This window comes from Heteronotia binoei, chromosome 14 (genome assembly GCF_032191835.1).
Source record: "Heteronotia binoei isolate CCM8104 ecotype False Entrance Well chromosome 14, APGP_CSIRO_Hbin_v1, whole genome shotgun sequence".
Classification (NCBI taxonomy): domain Eukaryota; kingdom Metazoa; phylum Chordata; class Lepidosauria; order Squamata; family Gekkonidae; genus Heteronotia; species Heteronotia binoei.
Genome location: NC_083236.1, coordinates 31,648,217 through 31,664,407, shown reverse-complemented (window position 1 = coordinate 31,664,407; position 16,191 = coordinate 31,648,217). Strand labels below are relative to the sequence as shown.

The 16,191-nt window shown below is 48.8% G+C and overlaps 1 protein-coding gene across 2 annotated transcripts; it reads right to left on the bottom strand.

Moving 5' to 3' along the window:
* Positions 1-233: 233 nt before the first annotated feature.
* Positions 234-14,852, bottom strand: LDHD (lactate dehydrogenase D). 2 transcript variants are annotated; one of them, XM_060254134.1, is made up of 11 exons: positions 14,536-14,852; positions 12,570-12,682; positions 11,402-11,543; positions 10,654-10,795; positions 8,912-9,071; positions 7,096-7,295; positions 5,055-5,183; positions 4,800-4,927; positions 3,501-3,591; positions 2,705-2,816; positions 234-571 (listed from the first exon to the last, which is right to left on the bottom strand). In XM_060254134.1, exons 1-11 carry the CDS (start codon positions 14,593-14,595, stop codon positions 406-408), a joined length of 1,443 nt encoding a protein of 480 aa, XP_060110117.1. In that variant the 5' UTR covers positions 14,596-14,852; the 3' UTR covers positions 234-405. The 2 variants fall into 2 exon arrangements, with proteins under 2 accessions (XP_060110117.1, XP_060110118.1); XM_060254135.1 differs by having other exon boundaries at positions 418-571; positions 4,834-4,927; positions 14,536-14,643.
* Positions 14,853-16,191: the final 1,339 nt, after the last annotated feature.

The window sequence follows — 16,191 nt, the reverse complement described above, 5'->3', positions numbered from 1 at the left end:
GAGAGATAACACCGGCAGCTTTGAAGTGTTCCCCCTCAAAAAACCTCTTTATTTTAATCCCAGTTGCCAGTACAGATGTTATGATGGAAGGTTGTCAGCTGAGTCCTGGCCATTCAATCCTCAGGCATAAGTTAATTTAAGGGGGAAAGTGCTACATGTACACAGCTGGGGCAACAGACAGCGAAGTACTGGAGTCCCTCTTCCTCTCCCTGGAAGAACTGCATCAACCACAATTTCTTGGGAGAAGGCAAAGGTAAGGAAGCCAAAGCCAAAATGGTTTAATTTTGTAGTGCTGACACAATGCAAGTCAGGAGCCAGCAGATTTGTCCTTGGATAAGGGAGGACATGTGGTGAATGGTGCGCATTTTGCTTCAGCACCAAGACAGCCAGTCTGAGTCAGAGGTGTCACAAGACCTTCCCAGGGTTCATGAGGTTCTTAGGATCTAGCGTGGCCTTGATCTGCTGCATGGTGGACAGGGCCACCTCGCCAACCTCCTCCTGTAAAAGCTGCCGCTTGCCCAAGCCCACGCCGTGTTCCCCTGTGCAGGTGCCGTCCATGGCCAAGGCGCGCCTAAGGGAGAAGAAAAGCAAAATGTTAAGAGCCCTGCTGATTCAGAGCGAGGTTCTATGGGAGTCCAACAGGGGAAGTGGAGAAAGTCCCTGGGAAGACAAGCGAGAAGAAGCTGGGTGAGAAGGCAACATCCCACCAGTATTAAGACTCACACACACAACATCCACAATCGGGTGTGCAGCAGTACATTGGTTCTGAACATGGAAATTTGGTTTAGACGTTCTTAAAAAACCTTTCCTCTTAATCCTCCCCCAAACTGTCTCAAGCGAGCAAGTGATTTAAATGGCATCATTCTAAATCACCCTCAATTCTAAAATGAAATAATGGTCTGAGTGGAAGACAAGGATGCAAGAAAGAGAGGCTTGTGTTCCTGCTCAGCCATTGAGGACTGGGGCTGTGGCTCAGTGGTAGAGCATCAGGCTGGTATGCCAAATGTCTCAGGTCCAGTCCCTCAGCATCTCCAGCTAAAAGGATCAGGTGGTAGGTGATGTGAAAGACCTCTGCCTGAGACACTGGAGAGCTGCTACCAATCTGAGTAGACAAGATGAACCAGTAGTATGATTCAGGTTTAGTCAGTTTCACTTGTTTATGTGGTGCGGCTGTAGCAATGTGCCGCTACGATCAAACTAGGATCTGGCACGCCCTGCACACTTTTTGAGTTTTTCAGTTTTAAAAACTGAAGCGAGAAGTGCAAAAGATCGTGCAGCCAACTTATCGCAACCCCACAGGGATTTTTAAGCAGAGACGTTTGCCACTGCTTGCCTCTCCCTAGGGACCCTGGACTTCCTTGGTGGGCTCCCATCCAAGTACTAACCAGGGCTGATCCTACCTAGCTTCTGAGATCAGGCTAGACTAAGCCATATTAAAACTTTTCTTTCAATATGTGGCAGGGGCAAATGAGCAGTCTGATTCAGAGAAGGCACCTTCCTGTGTGAATAAAGAAATGATTTCTTTCCTGAATCTATCTGGGGCCCTTTTATCCCACCCCTTTTACTGAAAGCTCAGGGTGGCATAAATGGTTCCCTTTTCCCTTGATATCCTCACAACAATATTGTGAGGTCAGGGCCAGCCCTGGACTGTCTGGCACCCTAAGCAAGGTTAACTTCTGATGCCCTCCCCCTGCACAGATAATGTCACAGAGTCACATGGGGGTGCCCAAGTTGGTACCTCCACAAGGCCAACGCCCTAGGCAATTGCCTAGTGGCAGGGCTGGCCCTGTGTGACGTATGTGAGGCTCAGTCTGTGTGTGTAACTGGCCCAAGGTCATCCAGAAACCTTCAGGTAAAGGCAGAGGGACTTCAAACTGGGTCTCTAAAATTTCCTCAAAAGCTGTTCCTTGGGGTATGGTCACATTGTCACTCTCGAGACAACAGAGGAGGGCTAATACAAAATGGCTCTGCTGAAGAATCAGGAAGTAGTTTCCTCTAACCCTGCCTAGTCAAGGTCTGTGAGAATCTCTTGCACATACTGTTGAACCTCAGTGTCTAGGGTGAAATTCTTTTTCCTCTCACAAGCTGCATCCAGCAAGCAAGGATTCTCCATTTTGCATTTATTGCCATGGCAAATGCAGACACATTCATATTAGAAATGAAGCATCCACATGGGAGATCTGGCAGGAAGGCAGGGTTGCATATTTTCCTCCAGCAGCTATTTTTCCGGCATTTATTCCCTGCAGTGCTACAGGAGGTTGTTTTGGCCAGTAATTGCTATAGTGCTACAGCAATCACTGACTTTTTTTAAAGCCCTCTAGTGGTGTTATGGGAAAATGACTGAAGGACAATGGTGCCAATGGAGGTGAGACCTCCCAAAAGGCAAACTTTTCCATTCAGATGGGAGAGCTCTCAGAAACAAGCACAGTAAAGTAAGTTTGAGAGACAGCATGCCAGGGTCGGGAAGACCTGCAAAGTGGATAATTAGAGGGCAACAGTGTGTGGCTACTCTAAGAAAAATAGAGGTGGAGAAAAATGTCTATATAGGAGCAGTTTCTGTGAACCCAATACCCCCTCTGCGACCTTGCATATGTCAACAACAGAAAGCCGTGAGTTTCTCCTTAGACAGCAAGGGCCCCACCACAAAGTGGGGAAAGCTTAGCCACTCCTCCAGCCCCCACCATGGGACAGAGTCATGTCCTACCTGCCTAGCCGCACAGCAAATTCCTTCACTCGCCCACTTTCATCTGGATCGTCAGGATCAAAGAGCAGGAGGCAGTGGAAGTTGCCGTCTCCAACATGGCCGACGATTGGGCCTAGAAGGACAAGGCAGTAAAGAACTTGCATCCTATTGTCAGTCCCACATAAGACTTGAGCTGACGAAGAACTTTTACACCAAGCATGAAACCCTCCCTCTAAGTACACAATGGGGATCTAGAGAATAACATTACGCAAATATTTTATTCACATGCTATCTACCCCGGCCAGAAGCTCAGAGAGACATCTAGAGAAATCCACACCTATCAAGGTATGTGCATTAGAGCCCTATCTCAACTTGGGCAAACTGAATTTTTTTTTCCAGTTTAGCCGTGAACTCTGCCACAGAATCCCGTGCATTGGGGTGCATGCACTGAGACTACAAAGAAAGGAATGACTGGGGTTTTTTCCCCACCAGGGTACTTCTGAAAAACACGATTTCTTTTCCAAGGAAAGTGGAGAGTGTAGGAAATGTGCATAAGAAGATGGTCAAGGAATGCATCAAAAAGCAACTGGGAATCTGATCCTTTGGCTTGCTTTTTGGAACTAGCATGGCTCCCCTACCCCCTATCTCTGCATGTCCAATAAATAATAAAGTAATATCTGAGCATTACTGGATCAGAGGATCAGCCCAACATTGTTGGAACTGGCCGAATCCCCCTTCCAGCCTCTCAAGGAACAACTTCAATTCTGCAGTGAACCTCTTCTTGCCCCTCTTCCAACAACAGAGGCTGCCTGCCTACCTGTGAGTCTGGAGGCCAGAAGATCTCGCTTGGTTTCCACCAGAACAGCAGGGAGGCGGGAGATGGGAACGCACACATCAGTGGAATAACCCTGATGATGTGAGAGGAGGGAAAGAGAGAAAAGAGGGTGAAGCATAAATATCCTCAGCCTACTGCAGCATGAGATCATGAAGTGGTTTTTTTAACCTATCCAAACAGGGAGGTAGAAATTGTGGGTGGGTTGGCAGAGGATGTCTTTAAAATCGGTCCCTTCCAATACTTACTAGCCCTTTCAAGAAGCACCCCCCAAAACCCTTCTACACTAACTCTCTGCTACCAAAGCTAAACAATTCAGCAACCTACTTGCCAGTGACTAATTAACACAATCCAGTCTACTATGTATGGTAAAGGCAAGAGGACACACCCACCCACCACACAGGAAGTTGCCTTAAACAAAGTCAGACCCCAGATCTACCCAGGACAGTCTTGTTTACTGTGAATGGCGCTGCTTTCCTAGGTCTCTGTTGGAGGTCTTTCATATCACCTGCTACCAAGCCCATTTAGCTGGAGATGCCAAGAACTGAACCTGAGACCTTCTGCATGCCAAGCAGATGCTTTTACCACTAAGCTATAGGCCTTGCGCAGCGCAAAGAGTCCTAGTGCTAAAGCAGTACAGCAGAAAAGTTGAGGGAGGTGGGGAGAAACAGTCTATAAGCCATGCTTACCCCTAACAACAGTGATTTTACCGGGGTGGCCAAACCATGGCTCGGGAGCCACATGTGGCACTTTTACTCATATTGTGTGGCTCTCAAAGCTCCCACTGCCCCATTGGACAGCTTGGAAAAGGCATTTTTCTCTTTAAATCACTCCTCCAAACCAAGCCAGCAGCTTGGAGAATGCATTTAAAGCTGCTTTCTTTCCACCCCTCCCCATCTTCCTCCCTCCCTCCCTCATGGCTCTCAAACATCTGACAAGTCATGTCTTGTGGCTCTCAAGGTGTCTCCAAAGACATCTTAAAGACTTAATGACGTATATTTTAATAAAGGCTTACATAAGTTGGAGCTCACTTCCTCAGATCCTTGGAAGAGGCTGTGGCTCAGTAGAAGACCTGCTGCTTGGCCTGCAGAAGATCCCAGGTTCAATCCTGGCAGCTCCAGTTAAAAGGATCAGGTAGGAAGTGACCTGGAAGATCTGAGACTCTGGAGAGCTGCTGTCAGTCTGAGTTCATAATACTGATCTTGATAGACTAGTGGTCTGATTCAGCATAAGGCAGAATCATCTATGCATTCTTCATAGATCGCCAGACCCTCCCTCTCTCACCTTCTTGCCAGGGCGAAGGGCCAGCGCTGCGTACCAAGCGTTATGCCGTGCATTCCACAGCTGGTTCCGGGCTTCCTGCTCCCGGGCCCACAAAAACTCCGATCCGCCGTTCAGCTGCGCAATCTCTCCTGCAGAGGAAGCCTTGTGTCACAGCCACCCCGCCGCCCTCTCAATTGGTCATGCAGTTGCTTGCGTGTGTGCACCCACGCTCCCTGCCTTGCTGGGGCCCCCATGCCCCTCCTCCACAGGACTTACCTGTTGCCTGCACCTGCTCTTCCACACTTTGCTCGCTGCCGTGAAACTCCAAGAAGAGGGTGGGCAACTCCGGGTAGCTGAGGCCGCTGTAGCGGTTGCAGGCAACCATCATGATCTCATCTAGGAATTCTGGGGCAGTGGGAACAGGAAGAAGGGATGGCAGCCACAACATGGCAGAATGTGGAACCACAAAGTGAGCAAAATGTTTAATTGCATTCAACTGCCTAGTCCAGGGGTGGTCAAACTATGGCTCTTGCACACATATTGTGAGGCTCTTGAAACCCTACCACCAGCTAATGCTACTGCCATAAACAGAACTCTCAGCGTCTTTTCTGGGTCTGCTCTCACAGTGCTTACAAACAGAAAAATTAGTTCTTCATTTGGATCCCATCTTTCTCCCCAAAGGGCATCCTCCCCTAAAGTGGCGCCCATTAGTCTCCTCTCCTCTATTTTATCCTGACAACAACCGTGTGAGGTAGGTTAGGGTGAAAGTGTGACAAGCCCAAGGTCACCCAGGGAGCTTGCATGGCAGAAGTGGGGATTCGAACCCTGGTCACCCAGATACCAGTCCAACACTGTTAAGCACTCCACCACACTAGTATGAGTAGTGCTAAAGAAGCACCCCCAGAACACACAGTCCTGCCTATATGTAGTCCTCCCCCTCTGAGGCTTTTTTTTTTTACCCAAGCCACCTCCTGTTTGGCTTCCTTCTACCCTTTAGAAATTAGAATGTTGGTGAACATTCCCTGATGCAACAGCAGCTCAACAATGGCAATTAGTTTTTAGTCTGTACAGATAAGATGGCTACACCCTGGCAAGAAAATTCATTCTACAAAGGGGGCTTTTTACAAAAAGGGTTTTCCTGTCTTGCACACCTTGGAAGACACTGGTCTTCATCCAGTGGGTTGGGACCCTCAATCAGATTGTGGAGCTCCACCTACTGGGTCATAAGCAATGCTACCTCTAAGCATGGAGTCTCATGAACAATAATTCTACTTTGTGAGCTACCAGCATAAAGTTGTGCGCAAGCATTTTGGCTGTGGCACAAACTAATTTGCTCTGGGGCCATCCTTCCAGAGCTAAGACAATGTATGTGTGAGTTGGAAGCAAAAAACTGTAAGCTAGCTCACACTAACTCCGTTTAGAGGGAACACTGGTGATAAACCCCTAAAGAGATACTATTTGGGGAGGGGGGGTGCTTTTAGAAATGGCCTGCTTCTTGTATCCATGGACAGACCGCAAGGCACTATGCCTGCTTCCTCTATTGGCACACACAAAGCAACAGGATAGCAAAGCAAGGTCACTCAATATCAGAGAAGATTCCTTTATAGCCCAGGTAGGTTCAGAGACACCCTCTTCTCCTTTGCATTCTCTCTCTTCTCCATTCGTCATAAAGTTTAGCTTGGCCTTCCTCAACCATCAGTCCTCCAGTGCTCCATACATCTTTGTGTAGGGTTGCCACCCTCTAGGTGGTGTCTAGAGATCTCCCACTATTACAACTGATCTCCAGGTGACAGATACCAATTCTTCTGGAGAAAATGGTCACTTTGGAAGCTGGGCTCTGGTATTATACCCCAAACCCCACCCTCTTCAGTTTCCGCCCCCAAATCTCCAGGTATTTCCCAACTTGGAGCTGGCAACCTTATCTTTGCGGTATCAAGTTCTCAACATCTCACCAGCAGGAAGGTTATAAACTTAGGTTCCCCAGAATGGCAGCCTAGAAATTATCTTCAAAACTACCCTGGCTCCCCCTCTTCCTGTCACATGACTGTAGCATCTCCTGATGCCCCATGGAGGTTAAAGATGAGTGGGGTCTAAAAAGGCTGAAGATCACTACTCTTTGGTACTGATTTGGATTGGTTGGCTCAAAGCCCAAAAGTTCTGTAAAACTCAAAACGCAATTCCAGGGTTCAGAATGCCAAACAATGGCCTGATCTGAGGCCTCTTGGTTGCTCTGCTGTGAGGCAAAAGGGAAGAGGCACCACACTTTCTTTGCCACCCCCTGCCCTCTCAGCTCACATAGATGGCCCCTGGCTCTTACCAATGCGAGCAATGGGAATCCCAGCTTGCAGAACCTGCACGGTGCTGTCCACGGCAGCTTGCACGCTTGGAAAGGCACAGGTGGCCGCCACTGTGGCCTCGGGGATGCCGTGGAGGCGTAGGGTGGCCTGGGTGATCAGACCCAAGGTCCCCTCTGAGCCTATAAAGAGGCCTGTGAGTTGGTAACCAGCTGCACTCTTCCTGGAAGGGAGAGAGACACGAATGTCAGAGAACTAGCATGCCATTCTTCATGATGGGCAAAACGATACCCATGCTGTGCAAGTTACTGTACAGAACATAAAGTCTCAGGGAGCCTGCAGTGACATTCAGCAAGTGGTTTTCTAACCTTTGGCCTTATAGGTAGCACCAGCCCCGAGGGCGCATGGTGCCCTACGCAGATTGCCAGCCTGCCACCCCTCCACAGCGCCCCCTGCCGCCCCTCCTCCTCCCTCCCTTCCCCATCCCAGGTCTATTTTAAAGCCCGGATCAGCTGATCAGCGGGGTGGGGAGTGCCTTTAGATCACCCTGGAGCGGTGTTAGACAGCCCTTCCAGGCTTTGAAGTAGACCTGGGGTGGGGAAGGGAGCGAAAATGAGGTTGAGGAGCGGGCATACTAGGTGTTTGCCGAGGGGGAAGGTCGAATTTTGCGCTTCCACCCTGCCAGCGCCCTAGGCAACTGCCTAGTTTGCCTAGTGGGCGAGCCAGCCCTGCTTATAGGAATCCCTTTCATGTGCAAAGGAGCATGTGGTAGTGTTCCAAGAGACAACCTAGCATCTGGGAGACCAAAGGCAACATTGCCATTAAGCCTCTCGGAGGGTCTAGGATCCATCATTCATTCATGGCCCAACCTACCTCCGAGCACTGTCGTAAGGACGAAATGGAAGGGGGAGTACTGTGCATGCTACCCTCAGTCCCGCTGCCTTTTTTTTGTGTAGGAGTCACTGATGGACCTCTTCTCCTTGAATTTGTCAAATCCCCCATTAAAGCTATCGATGCCTAGCCCTGACCTGAATAGCCCAGGCAAGCCCAATCTTGTCAGTTCCCGGAAGCTAAGCAGGGTGGACTGTGTTCAGTACTTGGATGGGAGACCTCCTTGAAACACCCAGTTGGGAGTTCAGGAGCAGGCTTTATTCAGCCACCTCCCTGAGTATCATACAGGGATCAGTCACCAGAAGTCAGCATGATTTCCAGGTGCATGTATGCGCGCACACAAATATAAAAAAAATTAAAAAGGCCATCAATACCTACAGCCATCACTACATCCTCTGGCAGTGCATTGCATTTTTAAAAAAATCACTCCTTTAATCCATCTTGAATTAACATCCTTGGGTTCTCCCAAGTTCTAGAATCTAGGGAGAGGTGAAAATACTTCTCTTGATCCACTCTCTCTCCCCTTTGCATAATTTTGCAGACCTCTATCACGTCCTCTTCACCATTTCTGTCTAAACTGAAAAGCCACAGTCTTTTTAGCCTCTCCCCACAGGAAAAGTACCCCAACCCCGCAGTCATCACAGTTGTCCTCTGCTGCACTTTCTCCAGCTCAGCAGTATTTTTTTCTCCAAACTGCAGCCTCAGGCTGTAACCACTAGCACCCCTTTGAATCAGTGTTTGCAACATGGGCCAGAGCGAGCAATAAGCAGCAAACAGGTGACAAAAAGACACAGGAAGGAAGTCAGATAGGTCACGCCCATTAACATGCTGTAGGGCCTTCTGTTAAGTAAAAACTCCCAGTCTGGGGAGAAAATGTGCTAGAAAACCCAATGCAGAGTCTTAAGGGAAGGTGTAACATAGCTTCGAGAAAGCAGCTTTGTGACCTACCTGGGCCTCCGGTTCTGCCCAGCCGTATGAAGCACCCTCCCATCAGGAAGCACCACCTGCAAATTCAGCACATTGTGGCGCATGGTGCCGTAGCGTACCGCATTGGTGCCAGATGCAGCTGTGGCTGCCATGCCACAGAGAGAGGCATCAGCCCCAGGGTCTGGGGAAGGAAAGACAACTCATTGAGACGGCAACAAAAGCCCCCACTCCATGCCTTCCACAAAGCCAATAGACTGGCAGAAAGCTCTCTCGTGTCTGGCTGGCAGCATCTGAAACTGACCCAGAAACCTCCAAAACTCAGGTTCTACCTCATAAGAATGTAAGGAAAGCCCTCCCGGACAAGACCAGTAGGCCCATCTAGTTCAGCAGCCTGTCTCACTCACCAGCCAACCAGTTGCTATAGAAGCCAATAAACAGGGCACAGAAGCTGTGACCTGCCCCTGATGTTGCCTCCTTGCACTGGTATTCAGAGGCCTCTGAATACAAAGGGCCCCTTTAGTCACAAACTACAGAGAGCAACGAAGGCCAGAGTATGACACATTTCCAAAAGATGTCAGAAAGCACCTGGACAAGGGAGGAGAACCCATCCAAATCGATCACACCTTCCTTTATTCTTGGTGCACCAAGTGGATAGGTGTACTCTGTACATATTTAAGTGTATTCAAGTTAGAACTATCATAGGGGAACCCCAGCACAAGGGCATAGGAGATGCAAAAGAGGATTGCCTTCCTCTGCAGAGTCTTCCTTGGAGGTCTCCCATCCAAGTATCAACCCTGCTTAGCTTCTGAGATCAGACAATATCAGGCTACACCATGCTGCCTTCCCTCCTGGGGTACAGTACAAACTGCAAATATAGCACAGCCTGCCTGCTAAGAATTGGGGTGACAGCCCTGGAGATCTTGCCTTTGAAATATGGGTCCCTGAAGCACTTTTCTTAAAGAAAGCAGAATAAATTGCAATTTTAGTTTCCAAGAAAAAAATAAATAAATGCCAAAGTGCCTTGGAAGGGAGGCTTAAATAAGCTACCTCAGTTAGTCTAAGTTATTGTTTTCAAAATGAGACTCCTCTGAGAGAGAGATCTTTTTTTCTGTGTTGAATTTGTTAATCGTGTATGTTGCAGATGATTCTGGAGCATATTCTTGGGTGCACACACAGTTCACGCAGGGGCACAGCCAGGCCCGTGGGAGTCGAACCTACACCTTGCATGAACTGAGAGTGCATCCTCAAAATGCACCCGACAATCTCCTGCCACTGCAGATTGACTAACACGATGGTCACTTCACCTGACCAAAGGACACAACAGGATGCCACCTTAAAAAACGATCCAATGAAGCATGAGATTTCCAAATCAGAACTCTGACCCTCAAATGCTCCTTCAATAAACTCTCAAGCTGCTTGAAATCACCCCTTTATTTTGCAATTTGTTTATTTGGAATGCTTAAGCTCCAAAACCCACCTCCCTTTGGGGATAAAAACTGGGATATAAATGTCTAAATGAAGAAATTTGCCATCTTTACTGGGGACAGGTAAAGAAAGATGCAACTGCTTCAAATTGGTCCTTGATGCACAGCTATCCTGTTTCCAGCTTGCCATTTTGCTGTTCAGCTACTCTTTGATTCTGAACAAAAGCAGAGCTGGAATGTCCTGCCAGCCTATACAAGAACAGTTCTCATTTGCCTTGGCCCCAGAGCTGCGCCCAGGTCACCACCCTCCGCCACAAACAATCTCCAAGGCAGCCATACCGACAGGAAACCAGAGACCACTGTCCCTCAGGAAGCTGTTCAGGGCCTTCCGGGTCACTCCTGGCTCCACAGCAACAGTAAAGTCTTCTGTGTTCAGTGCAGAGATCTGATCCATTCGGGTCAGGTTAAAGCACACACCACCCTGTCCCATTGAAGGTGGTAAAATGGTTAGCAAAAAAAATGAAGCAGACACAAGGGGAAGGCCTGATACACACAGGACTTGTTATCATCCAGAGCCCTCCCAATTCCTCCCTGTCACTTCTGCACAGGAGCCTATTTATGCATCTCCCGATACAGTAGCTCTCTCATGAATGCAGACTGTTGTTAAAAGTAGATTTTTGCAAACTTTTTGGGCCAATGAGCCAAAACATCAGTACCAGCAAGGTGTGCTCCTTTCAGCTTATTGCAGGAGAGCAGCAGCTCCTTCCAGCACCAAAAGAATAGGTGCTGGAGCTGAAGCCCATCAGAAAGCCTCAGCATCAGACCTGGAGTGTTTCCCCTCTAAGCCCAAAGGTGAAGAATATGATTGTGATCCCTCACTGATGGTAGCTAAGAGAGTGTTTCTGTGTCTTTCTGTATTCCCAAACCAAAATGGACTTTGGTGTAAATGCCATGCAAATTAAGCCCCAAGCCTGGTTTTGCTTCATACTTTTTCAATCCTCCTCCGTTCTAGTCCCTAGAAAAGGGCGCCATCCCACTAGCCACTGTGGCCCAACCTTCTCCCCATCTCACCGGCCAGCTGCCCTACCTGCACAGCACTCACGCCACCCTCCAGGCCTGTGCCCGTGCCAAAGGGGATGATGGGAACTCCTCTACTGTAGCAAGCTCTGGCTAGCAAGCTGGCCTGATCCACGTTCTGGGGCCAGACCACAGCATCTGGCGGGTGGCACCTAAGACACAGAAGAGAGGTAGAACAAGAGACAATCATCTTAAGAGCCAGGAGAATGAAAATGCTGAGCAGTCGGGTTAAAATGGATAAAAGGAAGTACTTCTTCACCCAAAGGGTGATTAATATATGGAATTCACTGCCATAGGAGGTGGTGGCAGCTACAAGCATAGCCAGTTTCAGGAGGAGATTGGATAAACATATGGAGCAAAGGTCCATCAGTGGCTATTAGCCACAGCGTATTGTTGGAACTCTCTGTCTGGAGCAGTGATGCTCTGTATTCTTGGTGCTGGGGGCAGGGGGCGCCACAGTGTCCTGGCCCCACTGACGGCCCTCCTGATGGCACCTGGGGGTTTTTGGCTACTGTGTGACAGTGTTGGACTGGATGCGCCATTGGCCTGATCCAACATGGCTTTTCTTAGGGGGAGAGCATCCAGGCAGGATTAGATATCGAGAGGCATATCAGTTTATTCACATACCTTCCGCATTCACATATCAAGCAAAGGTATGTGCACAGTGTCTCATTTTAACATTAAAGAGGCACGCAGGTGAGGGATCTGAACTCGCTCTCCTTTCCTGCCTTACCTCCCACCTTCCACACAGCATTTTTCTCTCATCTCAGCTCACGGAGACAGCCAGCACAGCAACATACCATAGGCCCGCTAAGTGTTTTTAGAAAGTGGGTGGGGCTTTTGCCTGGCAAGACATCTGACTGGTCACTAGCAACCTCATTGACTGTATTTCTAAAAACATTTCGGTGAAGCTGCTCCCAGTGTTGGCTTCATTCTCTCACTCCTCCTTCCCAATGTATTTTTTAAAAATTATCCTTCTTCTCCCCTCCACTTGGGCTTCCTCAGTGTGTTGCTCCACCTGCTGTGGCAGCCATTTTGTGGCTGTGCTCACCACCACCCTGTCTCAGAATTCTGAAACTGTCTGTAGGCTCAAAAAGGTTGTTACTTTCTCTTCATGAAAATTCCCAAAGGGGGAACGAAAGCAATGAACCCATCCCCTCAGATTCCCTTCTGAATACCTGTGCATGGACTCATCATGGCCATGTTGCTCCCGGACCGCTGTGGCTGTGGACACATTGGCACTCCCCACCACAGCTCTCAAGGCATCAAGGAAATCCTCCGTAAGCCAATCCTGTGACAAGATAAGGGAGAGGATGGCTGAGATGACAAGTGTGGAGACCAGAGCTTGCGCAATTGCAAAAGAACAGCTGGGACTGTGCACGGTGCAAGCTGATCTCTATACCAAAATTGCACCTTCATCAAAGCTCCACATCATATCATCTGCCTTTTTACCAGGTGCTCCAATAAGGCAGACCTGTCCCAATGCCACCTTCTGGCACGAGCCTGTCTAGGAATGAGATCTCAGAAAACAAATTGCAGAGGAACAACCCATGCCTCAACTATGGGAGCAGATAATATCTAAATGTGAACATGCAGTTTCCTTAAGTATATATTTTGGTGTTCAATGAATTCTGTGGCAAGCCTGCAGCCTCAGAGTCCGTGCAAATGGTCTGTATATTACTGCTTGGCTATGACTATTCCTGTTTTTTCATAAACGAAACACTGGAGGGCTCACAATTATCTGTAGGATGAGATGTCCACCTTGCCCAGCCCAGTGGCAGAACAGGCACTTTGCCTACGTAGATGCTTTGCATACTTAAGTCTGTGGCTCAAATAGCCAGCATTGCTGGATAAAGGACACAGGATGCCAGACACTGGCATTAGATAGGTCAGTGGATCAATTGATCAGCAGTCCAACTCTGCAGCAAGCATAGGTATGTATATCTGTTTCAACAAAAGGCATCTATCAGATTGGATCAAGAAGAAGAACGCAGATTTATACCCCGCCCTTCTCTCTGAATCAGAGACTCAGAGCGGCTCACAATCTCCCATATCATCTCCCCCCACAATAAACACCCTATGAGGTGGGTGGGGCTGAGAGGGCTCTCACAGCAGCTGCCCTTTCAAGAACAACTCTGTGAGAACTATGGCTAACCTACGGTCATTCCAGCAGGTGCATGTGGAGGAATCAAACCCGGGGAGTGGGGAATCAAACCCGGTTCTCCCAGATAAGAGTCTGCCACTTAACTACTACACCAAACTGGCTCTCAGAACCCAAATGCGCCTCCCCGAGCTGTTTGTTCCAAGTTTCTGGAATCCTTATTCTGCAATCCTTGTGTAAACCAATCCAGTAGTCCTCATGTTAAAAACAAGGGCTAAAATCCTGAGAAAAAAATGCACAGAATCAGTCTTCAGATCCTGGCCAGCTTCTACCCGTCCATAATTTTCTTTTAATCCATGTTAGGACATCCCCTCCCCACCTCCCTCGCCACTGGCTGCATCATATAAACAAACAGGTTTATTCATATTACCGCTTATTTCTCCCCAACGGAAGCGCCCAAACCAGCTTACAACATTGTTCTCCTCTTCCCCACTTTACAACACCCCTGTGAGGTAGGCTAGGCCAAAAGTGATTAGCTTCTGCAGCGCAGTGAGGATTCGAACCTGGGTCTCCCAGAACCCAGTTCAAGGCTGTAATCGCCACACTGAGCTCCCACCATCCACCACAAGATTGCAAAGGATCATGGGAAATCCCTCGGTTCACAGGGTTCTTGCATTTACCCCCTACAAAGCACCACTGCTCGCAATGGCCAGTTGTGTAGCTTCCACAACCCCGGGTGGTTTCCGTCATCTGGCTGGAATTTTGCATGCGACAATACCCTACTGGATCACACCAAAACTTCGAGTCCAGTCTCCGGTTACAGTGAGCGAACAGAAGTCTGGAAGAAGACGACCCCCTTGTTTGCCTCACTGTAACAGCTACTATTCGCAGGTATCCTGCGCCTGAACAGGGAGGTTTTGTCAGAAGGGCCAATTCCTCGATTCTGCTGCAACGCTAAACTCGGCCCGACGCACACTCCACCTCCAGGCAGCTCAAGCAAACGACGTCCTCCCCGCTCTGCCTGCTTCCCCCGCCGCCTCTACCTTCGCGGCTCCTTGCGAGTAAGCCCTCGCTGCTAAGCTCAGCGTCCTCCGCAAAGCCATGGCCGCCGGCAGGCGAAGGGCACCGGGAGGGCGCCCAGACGATCGCTCCCCCCCTTCCACGCGCGCCGCTCTCCAGGGAAGGAAGAGGGAGGCGGCACCGCCCCCGTCGTTTAAGGTGGACCGACCCAGCGGCCGCGGCAGGAGAAGGGAAAGAGCCGGAGCTTGGGAACGTAGAGCGCTTGCGTACGGCCTCCTTCGCGTCCCCGCCTGCGAGCTGCGCTCTGTGCATGCTTAGTGGCACGCTGTGCCTCCAACAAGAGAAGCAAGCGGGTGAAACGTTCCCCGGGAGTTCTGGCGTTGCACTCGCAAGGGGTGAAAAAGAAAGCCGGTGGCTGCCGCTCTCCCACTTGCAAAGCTGCGCAAGTTCCGCGAGAGGCCTCCCGCCGGTTCCTGGCACCGCAATTGCAAGGGATTCATTGCGGGGAGGGGAGGGAGAGCAGATCTCTCTTATTTATTTATTCAGTTTTTATACCTGCGGCTTCTCTTCGGCTGAGGCGGAAGCCGGTACAGCAATGAACAATTGCAGCAATTAAAACAGGTGCATCGATTGTATAAATAAAAGTCGATACAAAGCAACAGTATTATAAATATTCAATAATTTTTGCTTTGCATTTGAGCCTGCTTCAGCGTGGAGGGCTGGATATAAATCAAATAAACCTAATAATATGGAATCATATAAAATAGTATACTTCACAATGGAATGTTCTTAAGGAGACATTATGAACCAAAAGCATGCCAGAATAATTCTGCCTGAAACGTCATGTCGCTGGCAAACAAATATTTTCTATAAGAACATAAGTGCATTGTTTCGTGTGTGTGATTGCAGTCTATGTCTGGGGCAGTGATGCTCTGTATTCTGGGTTCTTGGAAGGGCAACAGTGGGAGGGCTTCTGGAGTTCTGGCCCCCTGGTGGACCTTCTGTTCTTGAGTTAACTCCTTTACCCTGTCATCTGGAGTCATATTTGGACTTGTAATTTAATAATACCCATTAACCACTCCATCAGATGGAGGAAATTATTAGAGCAGATTTGCCTGCTACAGAAAATAAGCTGCTGGATTTCTAGACTGTGCATTTCTGCGGGAGGTGAGAGGGGGAAGGGAGAAAAACATCACAATTGTTTCTAATAGTAAATTAGCTGGCTCCTGTATAGATGACATAAGAACAGCCCTACAAGAGTCAGATGAGTGGTCCATCTATTCCCGCCTCCAGTTTCTCACAGTGGCCAGCCAGTTGCCCTGAAGGGGCAAAAAACAGGGCATGGAGACTCAAGGCCCCCCCACCCCCATATCACCTCCTAACACTTTGATTCAGAGATTCTGACTATAAAAGTTCTCTTTAGTTACCAAGTGTAGTATTATTTGTAAATTGCAAGTTGCAAGCTTGTGCAGCCTCAGTTTGCCTTGGGGCTGTGCAGATAAGGGAGATGGTGTTGAACCCGTGACCTCCTCTTCTTAGTTTTGCTAATCAAAACCAATTACATGGCTTATTAGCATTTTAAGGGAGAGGGAGACATGTTTTAAATAAAGGACGTCACTTATTTCTTGGAAATTAAATTGGAGAGCTGCTTTTGAGTATTGAAACTGATCGTAAAAGGG

Excerpts from the sequence above, each read along its gene's own strand:
- LDHD (XM_060254134.1), bottom strand. The coding sequence starts at position 14,595 with ATGGCTTTGCGGAGGACGCTGAGCTTAGCAGCGAGGGCTTACTCGCAA. Across the intron at positions 9,072-10,653 it reads TGGTCTCTGGTTTCCTGTCG|ACCCTGGGGCTGATGCCTCT; the intron begins GTATGGCTGCCT and ends TTCCTTCCCCAG. Across the intron at positions 3,592-4,799 it reads CCCTTCGCCCTGGCAAGAAG|GGTTATTCCACTGATGTGTG; the intron begins GTGAGAGAGGGA and ends TCACATCATCAG.